At 35.5% G+C, this 25,963-nt stretch overlaps 1 protein-coding gene across 1 annotated transcript in view; it reads left to right on the top strand.

Annotated features, from left to right (window-relative positions):
• WSCD2 (WSC domain containing 2) overlaps window positions 1-25,963 on the top strand; it is a 344,950-nt gene that overhangs the window by 280,573 nt on the left and 38,414 nt on the right. The window contains exon 7 of the mRNA XM_053701694.1: window positions 23,420-23,620. Within this exon, the coding sequence (XP_053557669.1) occupies window positions 23,420-23,620 (201 nt within the window). The remainder of the gene's footprint in view (window positions 1-23,419; window positions 23,621-25,963) is intronic.

Here is a 25,963-nt window from a genome sequence, read left to right as displayed (position 1 = left end):
CTCAGTGGCTTGTTCTATGGCGATTTACCACCCAGAAGCAGCCTCTTTTAGACCAGTGTGCTTTTCACAGAAGAAAACTTTCCTGAAGTATATCAGTCTGATCCCGCCAAGTAAGGTTAGTCCAGCCCCGAAATACCAGGCAATTCTCCTCTGAACAAGGAACATGACAACCCCAGACGATCGTTTCGGCCTTCTATGGGCCTCGTCAGTGAGGTGCAGCCACATTCCTCTAAGCACACTGGGCAAGGAGTCCACGTCTGGTTTCCCCCATCACCCATAGGGAGACTTCCCCAGGGTCATAATAATTTGCATACAAAGAGAGAAGCGCTCTACCAGGAACGAACAACAGCTCAGTGGCTTGTTCTATGGCGATTTACCACCCGGAAGCAGCCTCTTTTAGACCAGTGTGCTTTTCACAGAAGAAAACTTTCCTGAAGTATATCAGTCTGATCCTGCCAAGTAAGGTCAGTCCAGCCCCGAAATACCAGGCAATTCTCCTCTGAACAAGGAACATGACAACCCCAGACGATCGTTTCGGCCTTCTATGGGCCTCGTCAGTGAGGTATATATATATTGGAGGTATATATATATTGTATATATATATTGGAGCCCTGGTAGATGAAAACATGAATAACTATATTTATGCAATATTTATATTTAATAAAGTTTCTCACTGTGTTTGTACAGTACATATTTCAGATTCCAATGAACTTCACGTATAGAAATATGTTCTAAGTATTTTAATATATATATATGTACATAAAAGACAGCACTCACTGGGCTTTAAAAAAAGAGCAGCAAGTGCCTTTTATTCAGTGACGTTTCAATGAATACACCACTTCATCAAACCTGGTCTGATGCAGGGGTGTATTTCCCGAAACGTCACTGAATAAAAGGCACTTGCTGCACCTTTTTTCAAGTCCAGTGAGTCGTTTATGTACTTATACTTATCCTATTCAGCCCCCTGGCGTTTGAACTTAGTTCATGAGAGTGCACCTACTCCTACTATTATATATATATATATATATATATATATATATATATATATATATATATATATATATATATGAGATAAACTGGTAGATCTGCAGGGAGAAAATGTTTAGAGAATATGCCCATAGAATGCCCCTGTGCAGCCCACTTACAGAGACGGGGATTCGTTTTTAAAAGAAAATATTGTATTGAAATAGCTTGAAGCTTCAAATCCATTACAGGTTTTCTGACACTGCAAGATCATCATACAATTATTTATATATTTATGCACACAGAATTTGTAGTATTTGAATATTTGAATGAGAACGTAATTTGGCTAATAGTCAATCTATTTTTCATTGAATATATATATATATATGTGTGCGTGTGTGTGTGTGTTTTCTCAACATGATGGCCTTGTATTGACTTGTTATTTGTACATATGTTTCCCAGTACTTGAATCTACATCTAAAATCTTTACAGAGTTTAATTGAGACATTTACAACTGGAATGCAGTCCAGCCAATAGCATTCCTTAGTTTTCTAATGCCTTGTTATTTCTCAGTAGCTGGATTTGGGCTACTATACAATGGAGCGCTAAATTTGTGGTAGCAATTAGTGCTTATAAAAATACAGTTTAGCTTATTTTATTAAAAAAAAAATATAACAGCATCTTTATTTTTTTAATAAAATCACTGCACCAGGCGGTATTATGGGGCAATATAAAACAGCAGTGAAAAGAGCCTTTATATTGCAGTCTATGGGAACTGTGTGTTCCCAATAAATATATATATGTATATGCTTTTTTACATATATATGTATGTGTTAATATGTGTATATACACATATTGACATATAAATATATATGTATATATGCATATACATATACTGTATATTTAAAATTGCTGTCATCTCTGCGATACTTACCGCCTTTGCTGCGCTGAAGTTCTGATGCTTATGGAAGCACGCTCTCGAGGTCGCATTTGCATTGCTGTGAAAGTGTAATGCCAGCGCATATTAGCATAAGTTGTTATTACACAGTGGATCGCATATAGCGCTTTCATAAAAGTGATATTTAGTGCTTCACTTGTAATTTGGTTAGTTGTGTATTAAATGTTTTCTATTAGAGATTATATATGCATTCGAGAAACGCATCATGCCATTTATAAATTGACACAAAGGGTTGTGTACATAAAAACCTATTAAGAATCACAAACATTGACAAGGTTATATGTGATGTCTTATAAGCTTGAAAGACCTTCATTTATATAAAGGTCCTTGATCGTCCTGCTTTTAACAAACAGTGTTTTGCTAGAAAACAACAGAAAAAATAACCACTATAAAAATATTTATTACACAATAATCAGTTTTAAAAACATTTTTAATCAAGTCAATGATCCCTAAAAGAAATAGAATGTAACATAAAATCATATAATACAACAAGAAAAAAAGTGTGAAATGTGACATCCATATTCTTGGGATCTGCTATGCAAACTGATTTACAGCTTAGGTGATACTTGTTTCTTCACAGATAGACATTGTTTCTTCATATTAGAAAACAACCACATGGTATAATAACTTGGTCACATAACTACTGAAATAGGCACACAAAATTCACTTAATAAAATATAAAGTAACAAAACAAAGGTGTTTATCTTTTGTAAAATGATGTTATTAAAATCTTGGCATGTGAACATTTCTAAAAGAATTAAAAGCTATAAAGTTTGAATTAAGTTTCTAGTTGTAAGTCATCATTTTTCTTAAAGTGTCCTCACTTCTGTGTAAACACAAGGATTATTCTTAATTTGTAATGTAGGACATTTTCTACAGTGCTCTTTTAGATGAGTGAACATCATAAGTATGGGAGGTAAAGACTTTCTTGTTAGAGGTTACAATTTATATTCTAGAAAGAGGGAAAGACATAGAGGCCCATTTATCAAGCTCCGTATAGAGCTTGTGGGCCCGTGTTTCTGGCGAGTCTTCAGACTCTCCAGAAACACAAGTTATGGAGCAGCAGTCTAAAGACCGCTGCTCCATAACTATGTCTGCCTGCCCTGATCAGGCGGACAGGAATCGCCACAACTCAACCCGATTGAGTATGATTGGGTTGATTGACACCTCCCTGCTGGCGGCCCATTGGCCACAAGTCTGCAGGGGGCTCCACATTCAGAGAGGTCTTGCGGACCTGATCCGCACTGTCGGATCAGGTCTGCAAGACCGTTGTTAAATAGGCCTCATAGGCTTATTAAATTAAATTGGTATATTTACAACAATGTTTGTAGCAATATTATACGTATTGTGCTCAAGATGCATACATGTTCCAGAACTTACTTCAACATATTTTTATTAGAAAGGAGCTTGGGCGAACATCATGAGAAGGGGAATTGAAGGCTCTTCTTGTTAGAGTTTACAATTTATATTCTAGAAAGAGGGAAAGGCATAGGCTTATTAAATTAAAGTGGTATATTTGCAACAATGTTTGTAACAATATTATACATTTTGTGCTTAGTACCTGGAACTAATGTAAATTAAATTTTGGAAGCAAATACAAATTAAAATGAAATGTCTCAGTACAGTAAAACATTTATTTCTAGTTTATTACCATTACATTTCTATTGGTTAGTTTGTTAGACTATCAAGCTGTCATATATACTGTGTCTATTTTATAATAGTAGTAAATTGGAACTTTTTTTTTTAATTATACATACACTGTGCCTGAATCATTAAAGTTCAAATTTGGCTTCTATGTCCCTTTACTGTGATACTGTGATGCATCGGAAACAGTTGGTCTCATTTTGAGGTTTGCTTAAACAACTGTAAGATTAAATCTCATGGGGTTTGAAAGCTGGGTACAATAATGCAAAGCTGAATGTGTAATATGTATTTTTTTACATTTTATATTTAATACTGACCTTCAAACAGTCATATCCTTCATTCAGCATAGTACACATAGTGTAGTTTCTGCATACATTACCTAAGCTGAGAGTATTTAACCATGTTAGTCCACTAAGGACATTCCATTGTAGTCATCAGAGATATGTAAGGGCAAAACATTTGTTTGATTCCCAATGTTTGATTTAGCGGAATTTCTTTCATGTGGGCATCCGTTTCAGCAGAATATTTGTTTTAGATTTTTTAACATTATTTACAATGGGAACAGCAAATATATACAACTAATTATAACAAAAATCTTACATTATAGAATTCGGCATAACTCTCATTGCCAAATATGGATATAAGGGAGCAGATGTAGTATTCATGTCCCATGAAAAGCACTAGAGCCTCATGCACTAGCCATATCATCATTTACTAAGAAGTTTGTCTGACAAGCTGGCATAATTCTGCCTCTGGGGTTCTAAGAAACATCAAGCTTTTTCAAATAAAAATTAGTAAAACACCACCCAGATAACTCACATACAGGGGTTTAACTTACCAGACTGGATAAATGCAATATAAATATCACCAGACAGCCTTCAAATTCAGTTCTCCTTTCAAGTCCTGTGCAATGAAAGAACAGCTCACTGCACAGAAACTTCTGCAGACCAAGCAAGCTTGTGCAGCTGGGTATGGCTGAAAAAGAAAATAAAAATGGGGTTAACCCAAGTGTGCCAATCAATATAGATCTTGAAGAGGGATACTGAGAAATATAAGGGTGAAATCTCATTTTTTTCAGGATGCCAGAGATGAGAAATTAAATCATTAAAAATGAATATGAACATAGTGGTGAAAACAGCTGATAAGGGCAGATCAATCACTAATGTAAATTATTTAAATGCAAAGACAACTGCATAACAGGGAAGTATATTGTGAACCTTCATGTATCCCAGTACATAAGATCCAGCGCTATGAAATTTGGCGGCGCTATACAAATAAACAATAATAATAATGCAGGGGTAGATTTAACAAGCAGCGGATGCTGCAATCTACCCCCGTAGTTTCAGGTTCCCCGAAACATAAGTTAAGAAGCAGCGGTGATAAGACTGCTGCTCCTTAACTTGTCCGCCACCTCTGAGGCTTCGGACAGCAATCATCCCGATCAGATACGATCGGGATGATTGACACCCCATGCTAGAGGTCGATTGGCCACAAATCTGCATGGCACAGCATTTCACAAGCATTTCACTAGAAATGCTTGTGGAATGTTAAATTCTGACAGTGTATGCTGTTGGTATTTAGCGGTATCGGGCGGACATGATCCACTACAGTGATCATGTCCGCCCGCATCATAATACATCATCCCCACAAAGTGAAATTCAAAGGGTAGTTTTAACAGTAGTGAATAAAGGGGAGACAGGTAGTTTTTTGATAAAAGAGCACCTTCTAACATCAATGTTTTATACACGTCCTAAAGTGCATAAGCAGTTAAATAATCCACCTGGAAAGTCAGTTGCAGCAGGGGTGGATTCTGTATTTACAAATATAGCTATCTTCCTTGACAGACTTTTACAGTCACTTTGAGCAAGTGCAAATTCATATATCAAGAAAACTAATGATTTTATACATTAATTTGTAATATATACTGTGATAAAACATGAGTTTTAGCAATGAGAGCTTTAGATGGTTGCACTGATTAAGGCAAGAAAGCTTTTTTTGAAAAAATGTTGCAAATTGTACTTTATTATAACTATTTTCTATTTCAATGCACCTTCTTTTTACAAGAACAGGGGATAGCCATGGGTCCAGTGTCTCCCCCACATATAATGATATATGTATATATATATATATATATATATATATATATATATATATATATATATATATATATATATATATATATATATATATGAACATATTTGAAGAAAGGTTTGTTTATGATAACAGATTCTTCCTACAGCATGTAGATTGGATCCCAGTGAACCTTTGTTCAGTACATAAATTGCAGTACCAATTCTATAAAGTTTACATTAACTTGTATCAAGGGATGTGTAATCTTTTTAGACACAACATTCTATGTGGAAGGTGGGGAGTTTTAAATCCTTAAAGTATCATCAGATCCCTCCCATGTAGCTTGTTTTCTGAGAGTTTAAAGAATAGTGTCAGAACAGGACAAATTACAAGATAACCTTAAGGAAAGGAGCTCCTCATTGGGTTTGATTGAATGGCTTACATATAATAAGATATTATGAAACAGAAATGATTAATGTTATATATGGATTATACAGAACATAGTAAGCTGATTATGGGTATATTAAAGAAACATTAGCTTGTTTGTGAAGGAGGCGGAATATTAGAGATGAATTGGTCTGCATGGATGTTGGTAGTTTCAAAATATTGAAACAAAGTCAAATAACTGAAGGGAAACAGGGATGCTTTCCTTGCTTAAATTGCAGAAATTGCGATTCATTGGTTTAAGGCTTCCATTCCATTTGTACACCCCCAGACCGGTAAGACATATGATATAAGGGGTTAGCATACTTGTAATGCAACATACTGTATGTATATATTTGGTGAAGTGTTGAAGTGCCCATATGAAAGGGCTTATGTGTATCAATGAACATAAGATCAATATTAGATGTTAAAATATAGAAACTATTGCCCAAAATTAAAATGGTATTGGAGCAAAATCATGTACTGGTTTACAAAAGTGGTAAAATATAGTGACTCTAAGGGGCATATTTATCAAGCTCTGTATGGAGCTTGATGCCCCTTGTTTCCATAACTTGTCCACCTGCTCTGAGGCCTCGCACAGAAATCAACTTGATCAAATATGATCGGGTTCATTGACACCCCCTACTAGCGGCCGATTTGCCGTGAATCTGCAGGGGGTGGCATTGCACCAGAAGTTCACAAGAACTGCTGGTGCAATGATAATTTATCGATGTGCAGTGGACATGATACGCTACTTCATATCATGTCCGCTCGCACATTAATAAATATGCCTGTAAGGGTTAAACAGGTTCCCTTCTATAAGAGGAGTCTCCTGCTAAAACTAATATTTTTATTAATATGGCTTTGTTGATTACCAGGCAGTTAATATTACACTATTGGGCTAATCATAGAGCCACCTTTTGGACAGTTACTTAAAACCATACATTCACAGATGCTGATTGAGCAAGCACATGTCAAAGGAGACCCAGAAAAGATAATTAAACAGTTTTATATAAAAAAAAAATTATGCTAATCTTTTATATATTCCAGAACATCTAAGATTTAGAGTATTTTACCTATTTAGGAATAGTTTATTCATTTTAAATCAAAAACTATGTTGTAGATGGTTTTTCACAGCAGAGGCATGAGTGATTTAAGAGCATCACTCTTACTTGACAATGCTCCCTTTACAATTAATGGTCCTTTGTGTGAAGGTAGTGGTGAATCATGGTCTGTGGATACTCTTTTTCTGAAAATCGGACCTTCAAAACCAAATTTAGGTGCATAAATTGGCTTAATAACAGACTTAATGTGTGCCAAATCCTGAACAAAACTATGAATGTCAAGAAGATTAGCAACCTTCCTATGGAACAAAACTGAAAGAGCAGAAATCTGCCATTTCATAGAACTGGCAGATAAGTTCTTATCCAAACCATCCTGTAATAACTGCAAAATCCAATGATTTTTTTAAAAAGGCCAGGAAAAGCCAGGATCCAAACACCAAGAAATAAAGGTCTTCCAGACCTTATGATAAATCTTCTAAGTCAAAGACTTATGAGCCTGGATCAGAGTCTGAAAACCCCCTCTGCCTAAGAAATAATTATTCAATCTCCATGCCATCAAGCTTATAGACTTAAAGGGACAGTCAACATCAGAATTTGTGTTGTTTTAAAAGATAGATAATCCCTTAATTACCCATTCCCCAGTTTTGCATAACCAACACAGTTATAATAATACATGTTTTACCTCTGTAATTACTTTGTATCTAAGCCTCTGCAGACTGCCCCCTTATTTCAGTTCTTTTGACAGACATTTTAGCCAATCAGTGCTCACTTGTGCATGAGCTCAATGTTATCTATATGAAACACATGAACTAATGCCCTCTAGTGTTGAAAAACTGTCAAAATGCATTAAGATTACAATTGGACTTCAAGGTCTAAGATACTTGCATATGAACCTCCTAGGTTTAGCTTTCAACTAAGAATACCAAGAAAACAAAGTTGGTGATAAAAGTAAATTGGAAAGTTGTTTAAAATTACATGCCTTTTTGGAATCATTAAATTTTTTTTGGACTTGACTGTCCCTTTAAGATCTAGATGAAAAATGTGCCTTTAGACAGAAGGTCTAGCCACACAGGAAAAGGCCATGGAGGGCAACTGGACATCTGCACCAGATCTGCATACCAAACTTTGCAAGGCCTAGCTGGAGCAATCAGAATTACTGATGACTCTTTGACTGATCTTGGAAAATACTTTGGGGAGAAGAACCAGAGATGTAAACACATAGACAAGCTGAAAGGTCCAAATCCACAAACTTTGCCTTAGTATCCATGGACCTTCAAAGTACTTGGAAATTGTTTAACTGAGAGGCCATGAGACCTAGCTCTGGGAGCCACCAAAGATAATAATCTGATTGCAAACATCCAGATAGAGAGACAATTCCCCTGGATGCAGAGACTGACGACTGAAAAAATCTGCTTCCCAGTTGTTCTTTCTTGAAATATGAACTGCAGAAATCAGATAACAATTGGTTTTCCCCATGAATGGATTTGAGACACTTCCCTCATGGCTAGGGAACTGTGAGTTCCCCCCTTATGATTGATATAGGCCACAGCAGTAAATTTGTCTGATTGAAAATGGAGATGATACTTCTTCTTTAACAGAGGCAACCTTTGAAGAGCTCTGAAAATCACAAAGAGTTCCAGAACATTTATTGGCAACCTCCCCTACCGAGGTGTCCAGACCCCCTGTGTCCTCAGAGACCAGCAGATGGCCCCCAACCAGTAAGACTTGCATCTGTAATGAACACAGTCAAAATAGAATGAACAAAATAAGCTCTCTGTATAATAAGCTGGTGATCCAGCCACCAAGACAGGGACTGAACAATTCTGTAATCCAGAAGAATCTCTTGAGACAGATGAGTATGATCCCGGCCTACTGGCAAAGCTGAAGAGGCTTCATGTGAAAATGGATTAGCATCCAATCATGAGACCTAATACCTTCATACAAAGAGCAACTGAATGAAAAGAAAGAGACTGAAGGTTTATGCAGGTTGAAACCAACTTCAGCCTTCTCTGATCTGTTAAATAAATTAATGGAAACTGAATCAATTTTACACTCAGTAAAGTAAACTTTGTCTGAGGAACCAAATAGCGATTTGGAAAATTGATCTTCTAACCATGCTGCTCATAAAACCACAACAGTCTGGTGTTGTGAGATGATGCTAAATGTAAAGATTGAGCTTGAAACATGATATTGTCAATGTAGGGAAACACCTCAATACCCTGAGTTCTGATCAGATCACAGAGCTATAACTAGACCAAATGGTAGAGCAACAAACTGAAAGTGCTTGTCTAGAAAGCCAAACCTTAGGAACTGTTAACGTTCACTGAGAATTCTTTAAATATATTGTGGACTGTCCTTGCTTAATAAAAGGCAGCATAGTCTGAATAGTATTTATTTTGAAATTAGGAACTCTGACAAATTTCTTTAGAGCATTTAGATCCAAAACTTGTCTGAAAGTTCCCTCCTTTTTTGGAACAATGAAGAGACTTGAATAAAATCCCATCACTTATTGCAACAATAGAACAGGAACAATCCCCCTGATAGATTCTAGATCTGAGACTGACTGAAAAAAGGGTTGAGCCTTCAAAGGATTCTTTGGAACATTGGACAGAATAAACCTTCCTCTGGGTAAAACTGAGATGCTATATTTAGAACCCAGGGATGCAGAACAGACTGAAACATAGCTTCCTGAAAAAGGCACAACTTGCCCCCTACCAGAGCCTTTTAATTGGGAGCCTCATCTTCATGCAGAATTGGAAGTAGGGATAGACTTTTTGGACTGTTTAGGCCTGTTTCAGTTAGAATTTGGCTTTCAGATGGAGCCAGGGGGACCTTGATCTTGAGAGGAAGACTCTAATTTTTGTTCATAAAAGGAACAAAAATTATAATCTTTTCATTTACCCCTGGACTTCTTCTCCTGAGTAAGAAAAGCTAATTTATCTTGAGTCATAGTAGAAATAATTGAATCCAAATCAGAACCAAACAACATTCATTGGAAAGAAAGAGATAAAAGCCTGGATTTTGACATAATATGAGCAGACCAAGACTTAAAGCCTAAAGCTCTTCTGGAAAGCACTGTCAAAGACATACTTTGCATCAGAAATGAAAGCATTAACACATTAAAAAAAATTCAACAGGTTCAAAAAATCTTCACTAGCAGAATCATCAGAAAACTGCTCAGAAAGACTATTTAACCAAATGGAAAAAGCAGCGGTCACACCAGCAATTAAGACTGCTGGCCTAAATAAATAACCTGCTTGCAGAAAAGTTCTTCTATGGAAGGATTCTAACTTCCTATCTAAAGGGTCTTTAAAGGAAGAACTATCTTTTAAATGAATAGTATTATGCTTAGCCAAGGTAGAAATGGCCCCATCCACTTTAGGAACAGTTTCCTGAAATTCAATATTAGAAGCAGGTAGTGGATACATTTTCTGAAACCTAGCACAAGGATTAAAGGGTCTTCCTGGTTTAGACCATTCCCTAGAGACTATCACAGAGACAGCATCAGGTACAGGGAAAACCTCAAATGACTTAACCATGGGTTTAGAAATTAAATCTAAATGGTTCAAAGATGTGTCCTCAGTTACTTTAGGATCTTTAACCTTCAAAGTAAGCAAAATGTCATTTAAAAGAGAATGGATATGATCAACTTTAAACAAAAAAAGTGGATGATTCTGATTCATGATCAGAGGTAGACCCCTGATCATCAGAGATAACCTCCCCTTCTGAGGATTCTGCAGAAACATTAGCAGAAGCATTAACCCAAGAGGACTTAGAGCTAGTAGAAGTCAAATTATATACTAACCTTTTAAGCTTACTTGAAGGTAGCATAGCTGCAAGCATTTTAGATACTGTAGAATGGATGAAGTCTTTAAATAAAGGAGTAAAGTCTGTAGATTTCCCCGTAAGGAACAAACAGAAGGAAGAGTAATACCATTGGAAGCAAGAGCAGCATTAGACTTGTCCGAATAAGTTAAAATATTTAAGCATGTGTCACATAAATTAGCTGGAGGTAAGGATTTTTACAATTAACACAATTAAGAATTGTAGGAAGGTGTTCAGGAGGCCTAGGTTCAATGGAGAATTTAGGAACAGAATCAGAAGGATCCATTATTGCAAAAATCTACAAAAGTAGTTAAATCCCTAATTAAAGAGTTTTTGAGGAAAGGAAAAATTACCCATCCAAAATTAACTCTTTAAAAATGTAGTAGGCCAGAGTGCTCTAATTTGAAAGCAAAATACCAGCAGACGCCACACTCGAAGTCTAGTTAGTGCACTAAGAAGTTAGGGAACACTGACGTCTTAAAAAAAAAGTAACAAAAACCTGACATGTGCAGACCCGAAAAGCACAGACTCGAAAGCCGATGTGCAGGAAAGAACCCGACATGCAAAAACCCAAGGGCTTAAGTGTACTATCCCAACACACGCAGATTCAAAAGCCGATACGGAGGGAAAATGAAAACTCTATGCATGTCCAAAATAACACAAGGAAATAATTATTCTGTACCACGTATATATATATATATATATATATATATATATATATATAAATATAAAATAAAATATATATAAATTACCCAAAAGGCTTATTCAGAGCCAAATAATAAAAACAGAACACAGCAATAGACACTCAACTACTGATAATTCCCAGAAGTAATGGATTGTAGACTCTCACCACCTGTACGAAATAAAAAAACTTCCCTGTCTCTACAACAGTGTTTTTCAACACCGCAGCACACTAGTGTGCCGTGAGAGATCCTCAGGTGTGCCGCGGCAGACTGACAACATTGTGACATATTTTTTAAATTTTGCTTGTTTTGATGTGACAGGCTCATCAGGCAGAGAGGCAGGCATCATTTACAACCATGACATATTGACATTCATTCACAGACAATCATTATGATTGTTTGTGAATGAATTTCAATATGTCACGTATAGTTTGTAGGAGGCATGGCATGACAGCACAGTACAGTACGTGTGTGTATGTGTGTGTGTATATATATGTATATGTATATATATATATATATATATATATATATATATATATATATATATATATATATATATATATATATATATGCTGTATTAGGCTACAATGTGTGATTTTGTAAAATTTTGGGATGTGGTGTGCCGCACGATTGTTTAATGTAAAAAAGTGTGCCACGGCAAAAAAAATGTTGAAAATCACTGCTCTACAAGACTTTTTAGTTAATCTTGCCAAACCAGAGAAAATTGGATACAGTTTAAATAGTATAAGAAACATTTTGCATGTAAAAAATTAAAACCCTGCCAATTAGTCTAATTTATTTTTACACACAAATATAAAAATATATGTTTACCAAGAAAATACAACTATTTTATCATAGACAAAGTTTTTCACAGTTTGTATCATTTTAAATCTTTACTTCATGTTTTTTTTTAGAATATACTATTTTTAATCAAAACGGTTTGCCCTGCACAGTCTCTAATCTGCTTTACCAAATCATACACTGTATAAAAATACAATTTTTCCTATGTGCCTATTTCCTATCTCTTCCTCTTATCATTGACCATAATGTTGTCTTTGCAATCAATCATTTTGAGTGCACAAAATGCCTTCAGGATATGTACCTGCAATCTTCCTTAGAATTCTCAGCCTTGATTACATCTATTCATTAAAACCATTTCTGCTGTCTTCAGACTCCACAATGAGTTTATGATTTGGAATATTTTCCTCTGCTTGATAAATGTCAAGCAGTATTTAATGTGCATTCTGGGCTTTCTGCTCATTTGACTATGAAACAATGTATCCAGGCAACTATTAGATTAGCCACCATACTACTCCACAGCCTGGCATACAGCAGAACAAACAAATTATACATCCATAATTGATGCAATACATCTACTTAAATCTTATGTTTTTTTTTTCCTCTGGCTAAAATCATTTGCTAGAAGATTGCTTGTTTATTTGGATATAGTGTTCCTGCCTCATCTCAATAAGGACTTTAGGTCATTGTTATAGAATTGAAATTTGTCAGCAAATATAATTTCATTTGGTGTTTAAAAGGATATGCACAAAATGAGGTTAGAAAAAATAAAATGACTTTTTTTTCCTCTTAAAGCTTAGTCTAGCACTCGATGAATGAACAAGACAATTGTCCTACCTTTATTTAATCCTAAATGAGATCTTTATAATTTTAAATGTGTATGAAACAAACACCACTATTCAAATAACAATATAAAGTAAATCACACAGCCAACATCCATTTTAATCTTTTTCTTTATGGTATTTATGGCATTTTCAAAATAAACGTATTATAAAATAAAAATTACAATAGCTACTTCTAAGGATAGGTTTTGTGCCTCTTGCAGAAAGATTCATATTGACAACAACAATAATAGTTTTAAAGAAAATGGTATCATTGCATTGATGTGTAATAGATCTACTTACATATCCTCAAAAGAAAAATGTGAAAGGGACACAACCTGCAATAAAAAATGTGTTTATACTATTTATTACATGAAAACAGAGTGAACACATAACTAAAGTCAACTATTTAGGAGCAATTGCACTGTTATAACTAAGCTGAACACTGATGGTGAATGGAGGCTATGTGCATATGCCCCCCCCCCCTTTGATTTGCTTAGTGTTTACATCTAGACCAGCAGTGCATTGCTAGTTTATGGCTAATTTCAACTATTGCCCTTGTGGTGCAAGCCTGCAACAGCAAGTTATAATGTAGCACTGCTTTTTAGTCTCTAAGGTGGTGGAGTTAAAACAACCTATACTGATACATCTGGGAGGTGTGACATGCAGTGTTGTGCAAGAGCAGGGAAGGGACTGCATTGATGCCTGGGAATATTGTCCAACCTCATGTTCATAAACATGGACCTATGTGTTAAAATCATTTGTGGGGGGTCATCATATAGTTATGGGCAAACAATAGTGAATAAGTCAATGTTTTTATGCATTAGAGATTTTTCTTACAGCACCTTTATGCCCCTTTAATTATCCAGGCAATAACAAACAGTAACATGCAACATTAACAATTATCTGCCTGAGCACCTGCCACTGATGTCATCACCATTCATAAATAATGCAAGATGATTTGTTGTTTCTAAGTAACATGTTCTAGCAGAAACTATGACAATGCTATTATCATCAGCAACAAATACATCAGTATAACAAGATTTAAGCAGTTTTGTTTTATGTTCTTTTTCATGTAATTATTAGATATTGTGACAGCTTAAGTTAAAATGTAACTAAAATATAATGAACATTACCCAATTTGTAAATAGTCCATAAAAAGTCAAATCAATCTTGTCACCAGACATATCTATAAATCATTTTTTCTAATTGGTAAAAACAGCAAGTAATTTAAGGTATTGCAGTCATTCATTTACTCAATTCATAGATGCTTTCAGATGATTTGACACATGTTAATAATATGTTTCACAAAATCGGAATTTACAAGTTCTGACACCCAGAAAGCAGGTGCATAACTAGATCTCAGTGGGCTGCCCTTTCCGTCTATTTGCAATAAGCAGAAGATGAGCTGGCAGCCACATAGGAACAATTGAGGTTGTTTCCCTGTGAAAGTGAATCATCCTTCCCAAAAGGTTAGACCACCCCAGGGTATTTGAAGTTGTCAAACCTTCCTGTATAAATATCGTGGCAAGTTTCTCTCAAAATCATGCCCCCATAGCAATGCCACTAGTCATTGCAGAGCAAGATGTGCCCCCTACAGGTGAGTGTCCCATCTCAATTGAAACTTTTGGACCCCTGTAGGTGATATCCTTAAAGCAGAAAGTATTGTAACACTGGAATGATGTTCCTACTTCATTTACCAGCAACATGTATGTAAGAAATAATCAGTAAGCTAATGATAAAGAAACAGAATCACACATTTATTTACTAAGCGCAGAGAAGGGGGTAAGTCGCGCAGCATTTTTAAATATATATGTATATGATTATATACATATATATTTATGTGTTAATATGTGTATATACATATATATTTACACTTGTGCGACTTACCCCCTTCACTGCACTAGTTCACAACACAAGCAGTGTCTCACAGCATGAGAACAGGCTCCAATTGTAGCCTTTAGAAACTAAGTACAGAGAAGGGGGTAAGTTGAGCAGCGATTGCAGCATTTTTAAAAATATATGTATATGATTATATAAGCATACACATATATATTTATTGGGAAAACACAGTTCCCATAGACTGCAATGTAAAGGCACCCCACAGCCGCCAACTTTAAAACCCCAAAACTGTCTAGTGCAGTTGTTTTCTATTAAAAAAAAATACAACATTTTTTTAATAATAAAACTATAATGCCCTCTATTTTGAGGGCATTTGGGGCACTTTTAGAAAATTAACCAGAGGTCTAATCTCTGGTTAATTTTCTGAGCACTTGTAATGGCTGGTTATTTATTGCGCACCTGCAAACTCTCAGGCATGCAATAATTTTGTGTTTCACTTGTAATCTAGTCCCAAATGTTTTTAAATCATTTAACATTGTCATTTTGTCAGCAAATGAAAATCAAGAGCAGTCTATGATAAACCTCTTGAAATAGTTGATGAAAACAATGTTCTCCTCTGCTGTGGCCAAATAGGGACAGACGTAAATTAGCTTTTGCTAATCATTGCTAACCAATCATTATGTAGAATTTTGCAGGCTCATGTAGCTTTCGCCATACTTAAAGGGATATTCCAGTCAAAATTTAAATGCACATAGATATGCAATATACATGTATTGGCGAAAATGCTTCTAGTAAAAGTTATCACTATTTTTATGTCAACATTTTTTTCTGTACGTGCATGTGCAAAGCTAGATATTTCAGTGCACTAGCATTGTATCTGGGTCTTGTATCATGTCATAAATTAACAAATGGAGTCATTATCAGATGGTACAAGCACCGTAGGCTCTCTGAGCAAGTGTTTAAAATTATGGTGCACTGTGCATACATAAATAGACGTTTGAAAAAACTATCGGCTAGATTACGAGTTGTGCGTTAAGGTAAAAAAGCAGCGTTAACAGTTCCTAACACTGCTTTTTTACACCCGCTGCAATTACGAGTCTTGCAGGTATAGGTGTACCGCACACTTTGTTGGCCTTACCACAAAACGACTTACGTAAACTTTGTAAACCCTTTTTTCTATGGTACTTCCATAGCGCCGGTATTACGAGTCTGTCCTGGGAGGCCAAAAAGTGAGCAGTACAGCCTCTACCGACAAGATCCGTAACACATTCTAAAGTCAGTAGTTATGAGTTTTACACTACAACGCTGTAGCATAAAACTCATAACTAAAGTGCTAAAAAGTACACTAACACCCATAAACTACCTTTTAACCCCTAAACCGAGGCCCTCCCGCATCGCAAACATTATAATAAAAATTTTAACCCCTAATCTGCCGCTACGGACATTGCCGCCACTATAATAAACATATTAACCCCTAAACCGCCGCACTCCCGACTCGCAAACATTAGTTAAATATTATTCACCTCTAATCTGCCGCCCCTAACATCGCCACCACCTACATTATACTTATTAACCCCTAATCTTCCGCTCTGGACATCGCCGCAACCTACATTATATTTATGAACCCCTAATCTGCTGCCCCCAACATTGCCGCCACCTACCTACATTTATTAACCCCTAATCTGCCGTCCCCAACGTCGCCACCACAATTCTAAATTTATTAAGCCTTTAAACTTAAGTATAACCCTAACACCCCCTTACTGAAATATAATTTAAATAAATCTAAATACAATTACTATCATTAACAAAATGATTCCTATTTAAAACTAAATACTTACCAATAAAATAAACCCTAAGCTAGCTACAATATAACTAATACTTACATTGTAGCTAGCTTAGGTTTTATTTTTATTTTACAGGCAAGTTTGTATTTATTTTAACTAGGTAGAATAGTTACTAAACAGTTATTAACTATTTAATAACTACCTAGCTAAAATAAATACAAATTGACCTGTAAAATAAAACCTAACCTATGTTACAATAACACCTAACACTACACTACAATTAAACAAATTACCTACATTAAATGCAATTAAATAAATTAAATTATCTAAATCACAAAAAACCCCACTAAATTACAGAAAATAAAAAACAAATTACAGATCTTTAAACTAATTACACCTAATCTAAGAGCCCTATCAAAATAAAAAGCCCCCCAAAATAAAAAAAACTAGCCTAAACTAAACTATCAATAGCCCTTAAAAGTGCCTTTTGCGGGTCATTGCCCCAAAGAAATCAGCTCTTTTACCTGTAAAAAAAATACAAACAACCCCCCAACAGTAAAACCCACCCACACAACTAACCCCCCAAAAATAAAACCCTAACTAAAAAAACCTAAGCTCCTCATTGCCGTGAAAAGGGCATTTGGTTGGGCATTTCCCTTAAAAGGGCATTTAGCTCTATTGCTGCCCAAAGCCCTAACCTAAAAAATAAACCCACCCAATAAACCCTTAAAAAATCCTAACACTAACCCCTGAAGATTCACTTATCGGGAGAAGTCTTTATCCAAGCGGCAAGATGTCCTCAACAAAGCCGGCAGAAGTGGTCCTCCAGACAGGCAGAAGTGGTCCTCCAGACGGGCAGAAGTAGTCCTCCAGACAGGCAGAAGTGGTCCTCCAGACGGCATCTTCTATTTTCATCCTTCCGATGCGGAGCGGCTCCATCTTCAAGACATCCGGCACGGAGCATCCTCTTCAAACGACGTCTTCTTCAGAATGAATATCACTTTAAGAGACGTCATCAAAGAATGCCAGCTCAATCTTATTGGCTGATTGCATCAGCCAATAAAAAAATTTGACCTTAATTCCGATTGGCTGATAGAATTCTATCAGCCAATCGGAAAACTAAGGGACGCCATCTTGGATGACGTCACTTAAAGTTATATTCATTCCAAAGAAGAAGTCGTATGAAGAGAATGGAGGCGCTCTGCGTCGTTAGGATGAAGATAGAAGATGCCGTCTGGATGAAGATTTCTGCCCTTCTGGAGGACCACTTCTGCCCGTCTGGACGACCCCTTCTGCCAGCTTCGTTGAGGACATCTTGCCGCTTGGATGAAGACTTCTCCTGGTAAGTGAATCTTTGGGGGTTAGTGTTAGGATTTTTTAAGGGTGTCTTGGGTGGGTTTATATTTTAGGTTAGGGCTTTGGGCAGCAATAGAGCTAAATGCCCTTTTAAGGGCAATGCCCATCCAAATGCCCTTTTCAGGGCAATGGGGATCTTAGTTTTTTTTAGTTAGGGTTTTATTTGGGGGATTGGTTGTGTGGTTGGGGGGTTTTACTGTTGGGGGGGTTGTTTGTATTTTTTTACAGGTAAAAGAGCTGATTTCTTTGGGGCCATGCCCCGCAAAAGGCCCTTCTAAGGGCTATTTGTAGTTTATTGTAGGCTAGGTATTTTTTTATTTTGGGGGGGCTTTTTTATTTTGATAGGGCTCTTAGATTAGGTGTAATTAGTTTAAAGATCTGTAATTTGTTTTTTATTTTCTGTAATTTAGTGTTTGTTTTTTTGTGATTTAGCTAATTTGATTTAATTTATTTAATTGTATTTAATATAGGTAATTTATTTCATTGTAGTGTAGTGTTAGGTGTTATTGTAACATAGGTTAGGTTTTATTTTACAGGTAAATTTGTATTTATTTTAGCTAGGTAGTTATTAAATAGTTAATAACTATTTAGTAACTATTCTACCTAGTTAAAATAAATATAAACTTGCCTGTAAAATAAAAATAAACCCTAAGATAGCTACAATGTAACTATTAGTTATATTGTAGCTAGCTTAGGGTTTATTTTATAGGTAAGTATTTAGTTTTAAATATGAATTATTTAGTTATTAATAGTAAGTTTTATTTAGATTTATTTAAATTATATTTAAGTTAGGGGGTGTTAGGGTTAGGGTTAGACGTAGATTTAGGGGTTAATACATTTGATATTGTGGCGGAGACGTTGGGGTGGCAGATTAGGGGTTAATAAGTGTAGGTAGGTTGCAGCGACATTGGGGGAGGGAGATTAGGGGTTTATAAATATAATGTAGGTGTCAGGGGCAGCAGATTAGGGGTTAATAAGTATAATGTAGGTGGCGGTGGTGTCCGGAGCGGCAGATTATGGGTTAATAAGAATAATGTAGGTGTCGGCGATGCCGGGGGCGGCAGATTAGGGGTTAATAAATGTAAGATTAGGGATGTTTAGACTCGGGGTTCATGTTAGGGTGTTAGGTGTAAACATAAAATGTGTTTCCCCATAGGAATCAATGGGGCTACGTTACGGAGCTTTACGCTGCTTTTTTGCAGGTGTTAGACTTTTTCTCAGCCGGCTCTCTCCATTGATGTCTATGGGGAAATCGTGCACGAGCACGTATGACCAGCTCACTGCTGACTTAAGCAGCGCTGGTATTGGAGTGCGGTATGGAGCTCAATTTTGCTGTATGCTCACTTCTTGCCTTTTAATGCCGGGTTTATAAAAACCTGTAATACCAGCGCTGTAGGTGAGTGAGCGGTGAGAAAAAAACTGCTCTTTAGCACCGCACAGCTCATAACGAAAAACTCGTAATCTGACCGTATAGCTTTAATTAGAAGCATTTTTGCTAATACAAAAATGTCGCTTTAAGGCCCTTCCTCTTACCTGGGAGAAGTGGAACAAGAATACTTTTGAAGGCAAATAATAAGAATGGATATGCCAATGTTGTTTTTTCATTTCTGAACATTTAGCATTAGATTACAAGTGGAGCGCAATAGATCACTTTCATGAAAGCGATATTAGCACTCCATTATGTAATAACAGTGCATGATAATGTGCACTGGTATTATAAGTTAGCCGCAATGTGAACGCAGCATTGCGTTCAAGTTGCTAGAAAGCATTGCACTCACGAGAGCGTGCTTCCATAGGCTACTATGGGAGCCTTGTTCTGATGCCATCACAGATATACATAAAAGCTGATATACATATATATTTAAGAAATATTGAATATGGCAGTGCTGTGTCACCCCCAGGGGATCCAAGCTGCTCACGTCCTCTGATTTAACCTGACTTCTTTCACCTCCAAGATAAAAGGCTCACAATAGTGTAGAAAGTTTCAAACAGTGTGGTAGGTGCACAAACAGGTTATACTCACAAGATTTCAGTTAAAATCAGCCTTTTATTAAAAAAATCACAATGGTGTCTTCAGATGCAGTTTCAGGTTTATTTAAAATACAGCTCAACGCGTTTCAGCTAAAAAAAAGCCTTTATCAAGAACATAAAAGTAAAACCATTTCTGGAACAAGTTGTACAATTTCACTCCCACAAAAAGGCAAATTTCCCCGTATGCGGCAGTGCAATAATTTAGCACTCCCCTTGTAATCTAGCCCTTAACAGGAAATGTAATTTTGTTTTTAACTTCCCTTTTAGCATCATAAGCAGATTTAAAAGAGACACCGTCAGCCAAGGATTTTTTTTGTCCTATGCTTGCTGTCAGCTTCCTGGTTGAGATTTTTTTTTCTTTTTCAAACCTGAGGAAGCAGTGAATACAACCAAGGAAATAGTTTACCACCCTTTCCTAGACTGCAGGAAGTGAAGGCTCACACTGCTCTATAGTCACAAATGCAGAGCAGAATGAGTGCACACTTCAGATTTAAACAAAACTCCAAACCATGAAAGCTGTCAGTGATCACAGAAAATAATCACCATATAGGGGATAAATGAAGCCTTGACTGCCTTTTTTCAAATGACTAAATGAAAGTCCTAACATTGGTACAATACAATGCATTTCATACATTTGTAATCTTTTTAATATTTCACATCTTTTGAAGTATTAGATGTTTAAACATGGTGCACTGTTATATGTTTATTGAAGATATTGTGATCAATCAAAACTTGAAAAAGATTTATTAATCCAATAAAATGTGTAACTTGACTTGAACACAGAAGATATAGAGGCAGTATAGAAATTCAAGTAAATGGCAAGCAGCTAATACATTGTAAAGTGATTGGAAATGAACCGTGACTGTCTGTGAAGAAGAAATACCAGTAATTAGGATCAGTGATGAGCCTAGCTTTTATAGTTAATCCATATAGTGTAATTTTATAACTTTAAATATTTGTAATATTTTGCTTTAGCAAAATGTGACTTTTACCTATTTATTTAGACTAGAGCTAGATTACAAGTGGAGCGCTAATTTATTGTGCGCCCGCAAACTTGCAAATCAGCCTGTTTGCGGGTGTGCAATAAATAATCAGCCATTGCAAGTGGCTAGTCATAGCGCTCAGAAAATTAACCAGAGGTCAGAACTCTGGTTACTTTTCTAAATGTTCCTTAATCGCCCCCATAATTGAATGTGTAGTGCTTATTAAATTTAAAAAGCAAAGCATTTAAAAAAAAAAAAAAAAAAAAAACTGAAGCAGTTATCAGGCTTTAAAGTTGTGGAAGTGTGGTGTACTGAAAAGTACCTTTACATTGCGGTCTATGGGGGCCGTGTATTCCCTGTAAATATATATTTATGTGATAATATGTGTATATGCACATATTAACCCATACATATACAGTATATTTATATTAGCATATACATCTATATTTACACCTTGCTGCCAATCCCTGAGCGACTTACCCCCTTCGCTGCGCTAGTTCTCATGCCTATAGAAGCGTGTTCTCGTGAGCGCAATGCTTCCGTGCTTCCACTTGTAAACTGGTTCTTAGTGGATCATTACTTTATATTTTAGATTTGCTACAGGCGCCCTTTCTCTTTTTTGATATTTTAGATTTGACTATCTGCGTGTATGGTTTTATACTGATTATATAATTATTTGCATTAAAATGTGTATTAATTGCTACAACAAAAAGATAAGTTCACTGGTTTTGGGTTGATAAATCCCTGTAAAGGGACATGGCACTAAAAAATATAATTGTTCCATCTAAAATAAAGTATTTCAAGATTTCGTACCGTGTTAATGAATATTCCTGTGCTGAATACACTTTTTATGTGGTAATTAGCCTTCTCAGCCAATAAGCAATGGATACCTTGTTATAAATTGTACTCTTTATTAGTGTCACTAGAAACGTCAACAGCTTTGTCTAAAACCTTTTTATGCAAAAATATGTATTTAACCGCAGCTCTTTCATATGCATGAGCACAAACAATGTTCCTTGAATCAGATGTACCAGAGAATGTACCGTTATTATGAGTTAGCCTGACAAAGATAGTTTAATCATTTTAAGGTGATGCAAATAGCAGTTGCTTCATGGTGGATGTGTGCAGAAAAGATCAGTGGTGTGTTTGCACTATTCATGTGCTTGAGGTGCAGACAAATGCATGCATAATGGCTTCTCAACATTTCATTCACCTACAGAGAAGCTTTAAGCACATATCAATGGCAGCATTATTAACATTAGAATGTACTTAAAGGGACAACTACAGTAGCATGGTTAAAACCATTCTATTTGTTTCCCTCCTGTACCTGCAGCTCTCTTTAAAGCTAGTCTCTTATTTTAACTAATTATATGGTAAAGCTCTGCATTTTATACTGGGCGCCGCCATCTTGTGGCTCACGTATCGTTGCATCCTGTGATATAAGCAGTGCACTGTCACAGATCTGTGATGCTACTGGCTTTTTGACAGCTATTTAGATCACATAATAATTTTCGCAGATTTTGTTTTTGCATAATTTCTTTTTGCCCAGTGTGAAGATGTAGAGTTTAGCTAACTGATCATTCTAAGTGGTATGTACTCAGTAGTGTAATGTCCCTTTAAAGAGACACAAAGTAAAAATTAAACTTTCATGATTCAAAAAGAGCGTGAAATAAAAAATAAAAAAAACTAACAATGTATTTTCCATTATCAATGTGCAGTCTTTTTAAATGCAAAGTTGCTTATGCATCAGATACTACTGAGCATGCGCAAGAGTTCACAATATATATGTATATGAGTTTGTAAATGGCTGTTGGCTGTTTCATGATACAGGGGGGCAGGTAAATGGAAGGAAACTTTGAAATGTAGTAATTGCATGGTCTTTTTATTATGGATGTGTAGTTCTACTGTATTTAATGGTCTTTAAAAAACAAAACAAGATATTACTTGGCGCCTTTGTTCATTCTCACTAGTCTGTTTTAATAAATGTGAGATGAGCAGTTTATTTGAAAACATGATATACCAATTGTTTAGAGCAAAAGTGAGTTAATAATTATTTTATAATGCTATTGCATAAAAGAATTGACATAATTGTCAGTCTTCACTTACTATTTATTTCACTTATGTATTCATAATGTACAAAATAAAAAGCTCATAGTTTCTATCTATAATTAAAGGTTTTAAAGGAGAGAGAGATCACTGGCGAAATGGAAGGACTGTTTGTATTAAGACTCATGAAAGTGGCAAAAAAGAGATTGAATCATTTGACTCAGCTGTTCTACTGATCAGGAATCCTTACAAAGCACTGATGGCGGAATTTAATCGGAAATACGGGGGGCACGTTGGCTTTGCATCACAGGCTCACTGGAAAGGAAAAGGTATTAATATTTTGTAATAATCGTAATTGATTAATTATCAGCACATTTAGTCTTTATAAATCAACTTTGTCAAAGCATCTGTATCCTTTTCTTTTACAAATTACACTTCTCTTAAAGGGATAGTAAACACCAAAAATGTAAGTTTTCTCTGTGAAAAAAATCACAAAAAGACAAAGGCGCCTCCTAGTGTAATACAGTTGGTGAAAGAGATTTGATAGGTAATCAAAAAGGTACTCACAAGTGGAGCAGCACCCAATTGTGCTAAATCAAACAGACTGGGATCTCACAGTGTCCCAGCTCACTGACACTGCAAGGAAACTGGTTTCTCCAATGTCTTGCCGGACTGACAGAGCTCAGACTCTCACAAAGAGGTTTACATAAAACCAAATTTTATTAATAAAATAAAAATCTCAGTGTCTCATGACACTAGATATTAAAAGAACAAGCAACGCGTTTCTCAGACTGCTGTCTGTTTCATCAGGCTTCTAACTGTTATAGAAATATATTTTTTACCTCTGTAATTACCTTGTATATTTTCTTCTGCTGACTGCCTCCTTATCTCAGATATTTTCACAGACTTGCATTTCAGGCAATTAGTGCTGACTCTTAAATAACTCCATGTGCATGAGCACAATGTTATCTATATGAAACACATGCACTAACACCCTCTAGCTGTAAACAATTGTCAAATGCATTCAGATAAGGGCTTAGAAATTAGCATACAAGCCTACCTAGGTTTAGCTTTCAACTAAGAATAACAAGAGAACAAATCAAATTTGATGATAAAAGTAAATTAGAACATTGTTTAAAATCACATTCCCTATCTGAATCATGAAAGTTTAATTTGGACTTTACTATCCCTTCAAAGGGACATTAAAACACTTTCAGATATTAATATAAAATGTAAATTGTATGTAGTAAAACAACAATGCAATATACTTTCATTGTTTATTTTTTTCCCTTTTCCTGTAATTTAATTCTAAATATTGTGGGCTTTCCAAATTCCTGCTAAAAGTGGAAGTGCAAACACAGTAGTATTCCACACAGTCATTGGCAGCATACTCTAGTAAGTCATGTATACCCATTCCTAATTGGCCTTTGCAGAAAAAGAAACCTAAGTTACAATATGGCAGTGCCCACTGCTTTATGGACATTAGAATGTTACACTTATTTTTTTCAATATTTAAAAAACTAATGTCATTTAAAAAAAAAAAATACATGTATATATTATTCTCAGGCTACTATTTGCTCTGAATACATAATTTTATCAAGTATTTATTTTGTTTTTAATGTCCCAATATTTATATTATGTATAGATTATTATGTTAACTATTTAGTAATTAAATTCAATTCAAATCTAATATATATAAAAAAAGATATTTGCTAGTTCCTAAAACCTAGTCATTCATTTTGGGAAGCCATCCAGGAACATCATACTACTGTCTTGGACCAATACGAGTTTTTAACAGCTGATAGCGCTTTCTGTGCAGAGTTATTTGCTCCCCTTGGAGAATGGGTAATTTTCATGAAATCCACAATCAATCTTTGGTAATTGGAAGGAATATAAAGGGAAGCAGAAAAAAAAAATTCTGCGTGTTTTTAGCGTCCTATAACCAAATTATATTTATCAGAGAAACAGTTATAAAATAGTGTAACATGGTGAGTGGGTATAATTTATCAAAGGAAGTATCAATTAAACTTAAGTTGCTGTTTCTATCTGTCATAAATAGCCTTGAAAAAATACTATAGAATAATGCAGATTTTTTATGTGGTAGAGTGTGGTAGACATATGTAGCTTAAATGTAATGATCCTATTGTTTAATTGCATCAGAAGGATAATAAAATATTTGTTTTGCATACGTTGCCTACGTTATGACTCATTATAACATTTAATGTCAGAGAGTCCATGATTCATCATCATGCAGCCTGATTCATTTGAACAATAACTGTGGAAGCCTTTTGAAGGAATAAACATAAGCGTTTTTGCTATCACTCAGTTTAGACAGAAATTAAGCCTTTGTTGTTTTTTTTACCTATGACAACTATAAAAAAAATCGCAATTAAAGAGATTTCAGTTAATGACAGTTTTGACTGCCCAAATGTATCCCCAAAGTAAATATATATTTTTAAAGTATACAACCCTAGTTAATGATCTAGGCCCATTTTGGTATTTGTCATGCCACCAATGTGGCCATCAAATGTGATTGTATACAAAAATTGTAAATTTTTTCCCAAACCTTAGTCTTTCACTGAAATTATGTTTTTATCACTTGTGCAGTCATAACACAAATGGTTGTAAACATTTGTCTGGGATCCATGTTCAGAAATAGTAGACATGCATGG

The sequence above is a fragment of the Bombina bombina genome, chromosome 2, assembly GCF_027579735.1.
Source record: "Bombina bombina isolate aBomBom1 chromosome 2, aBomBom1.pri, whole genome shotgun sequence".
Taxonomy (NCBI): domain Eukaryota; kingdom Metazoa; phylum Chordata; class Amphibia; order Anura; family Bombinatoridae; genus Bombina; species Bombina bombina.
Note: the sequence above shows the minus strand (reverse complement) of the source record. Positions and strands in the feature narration are given on the sequence as shown.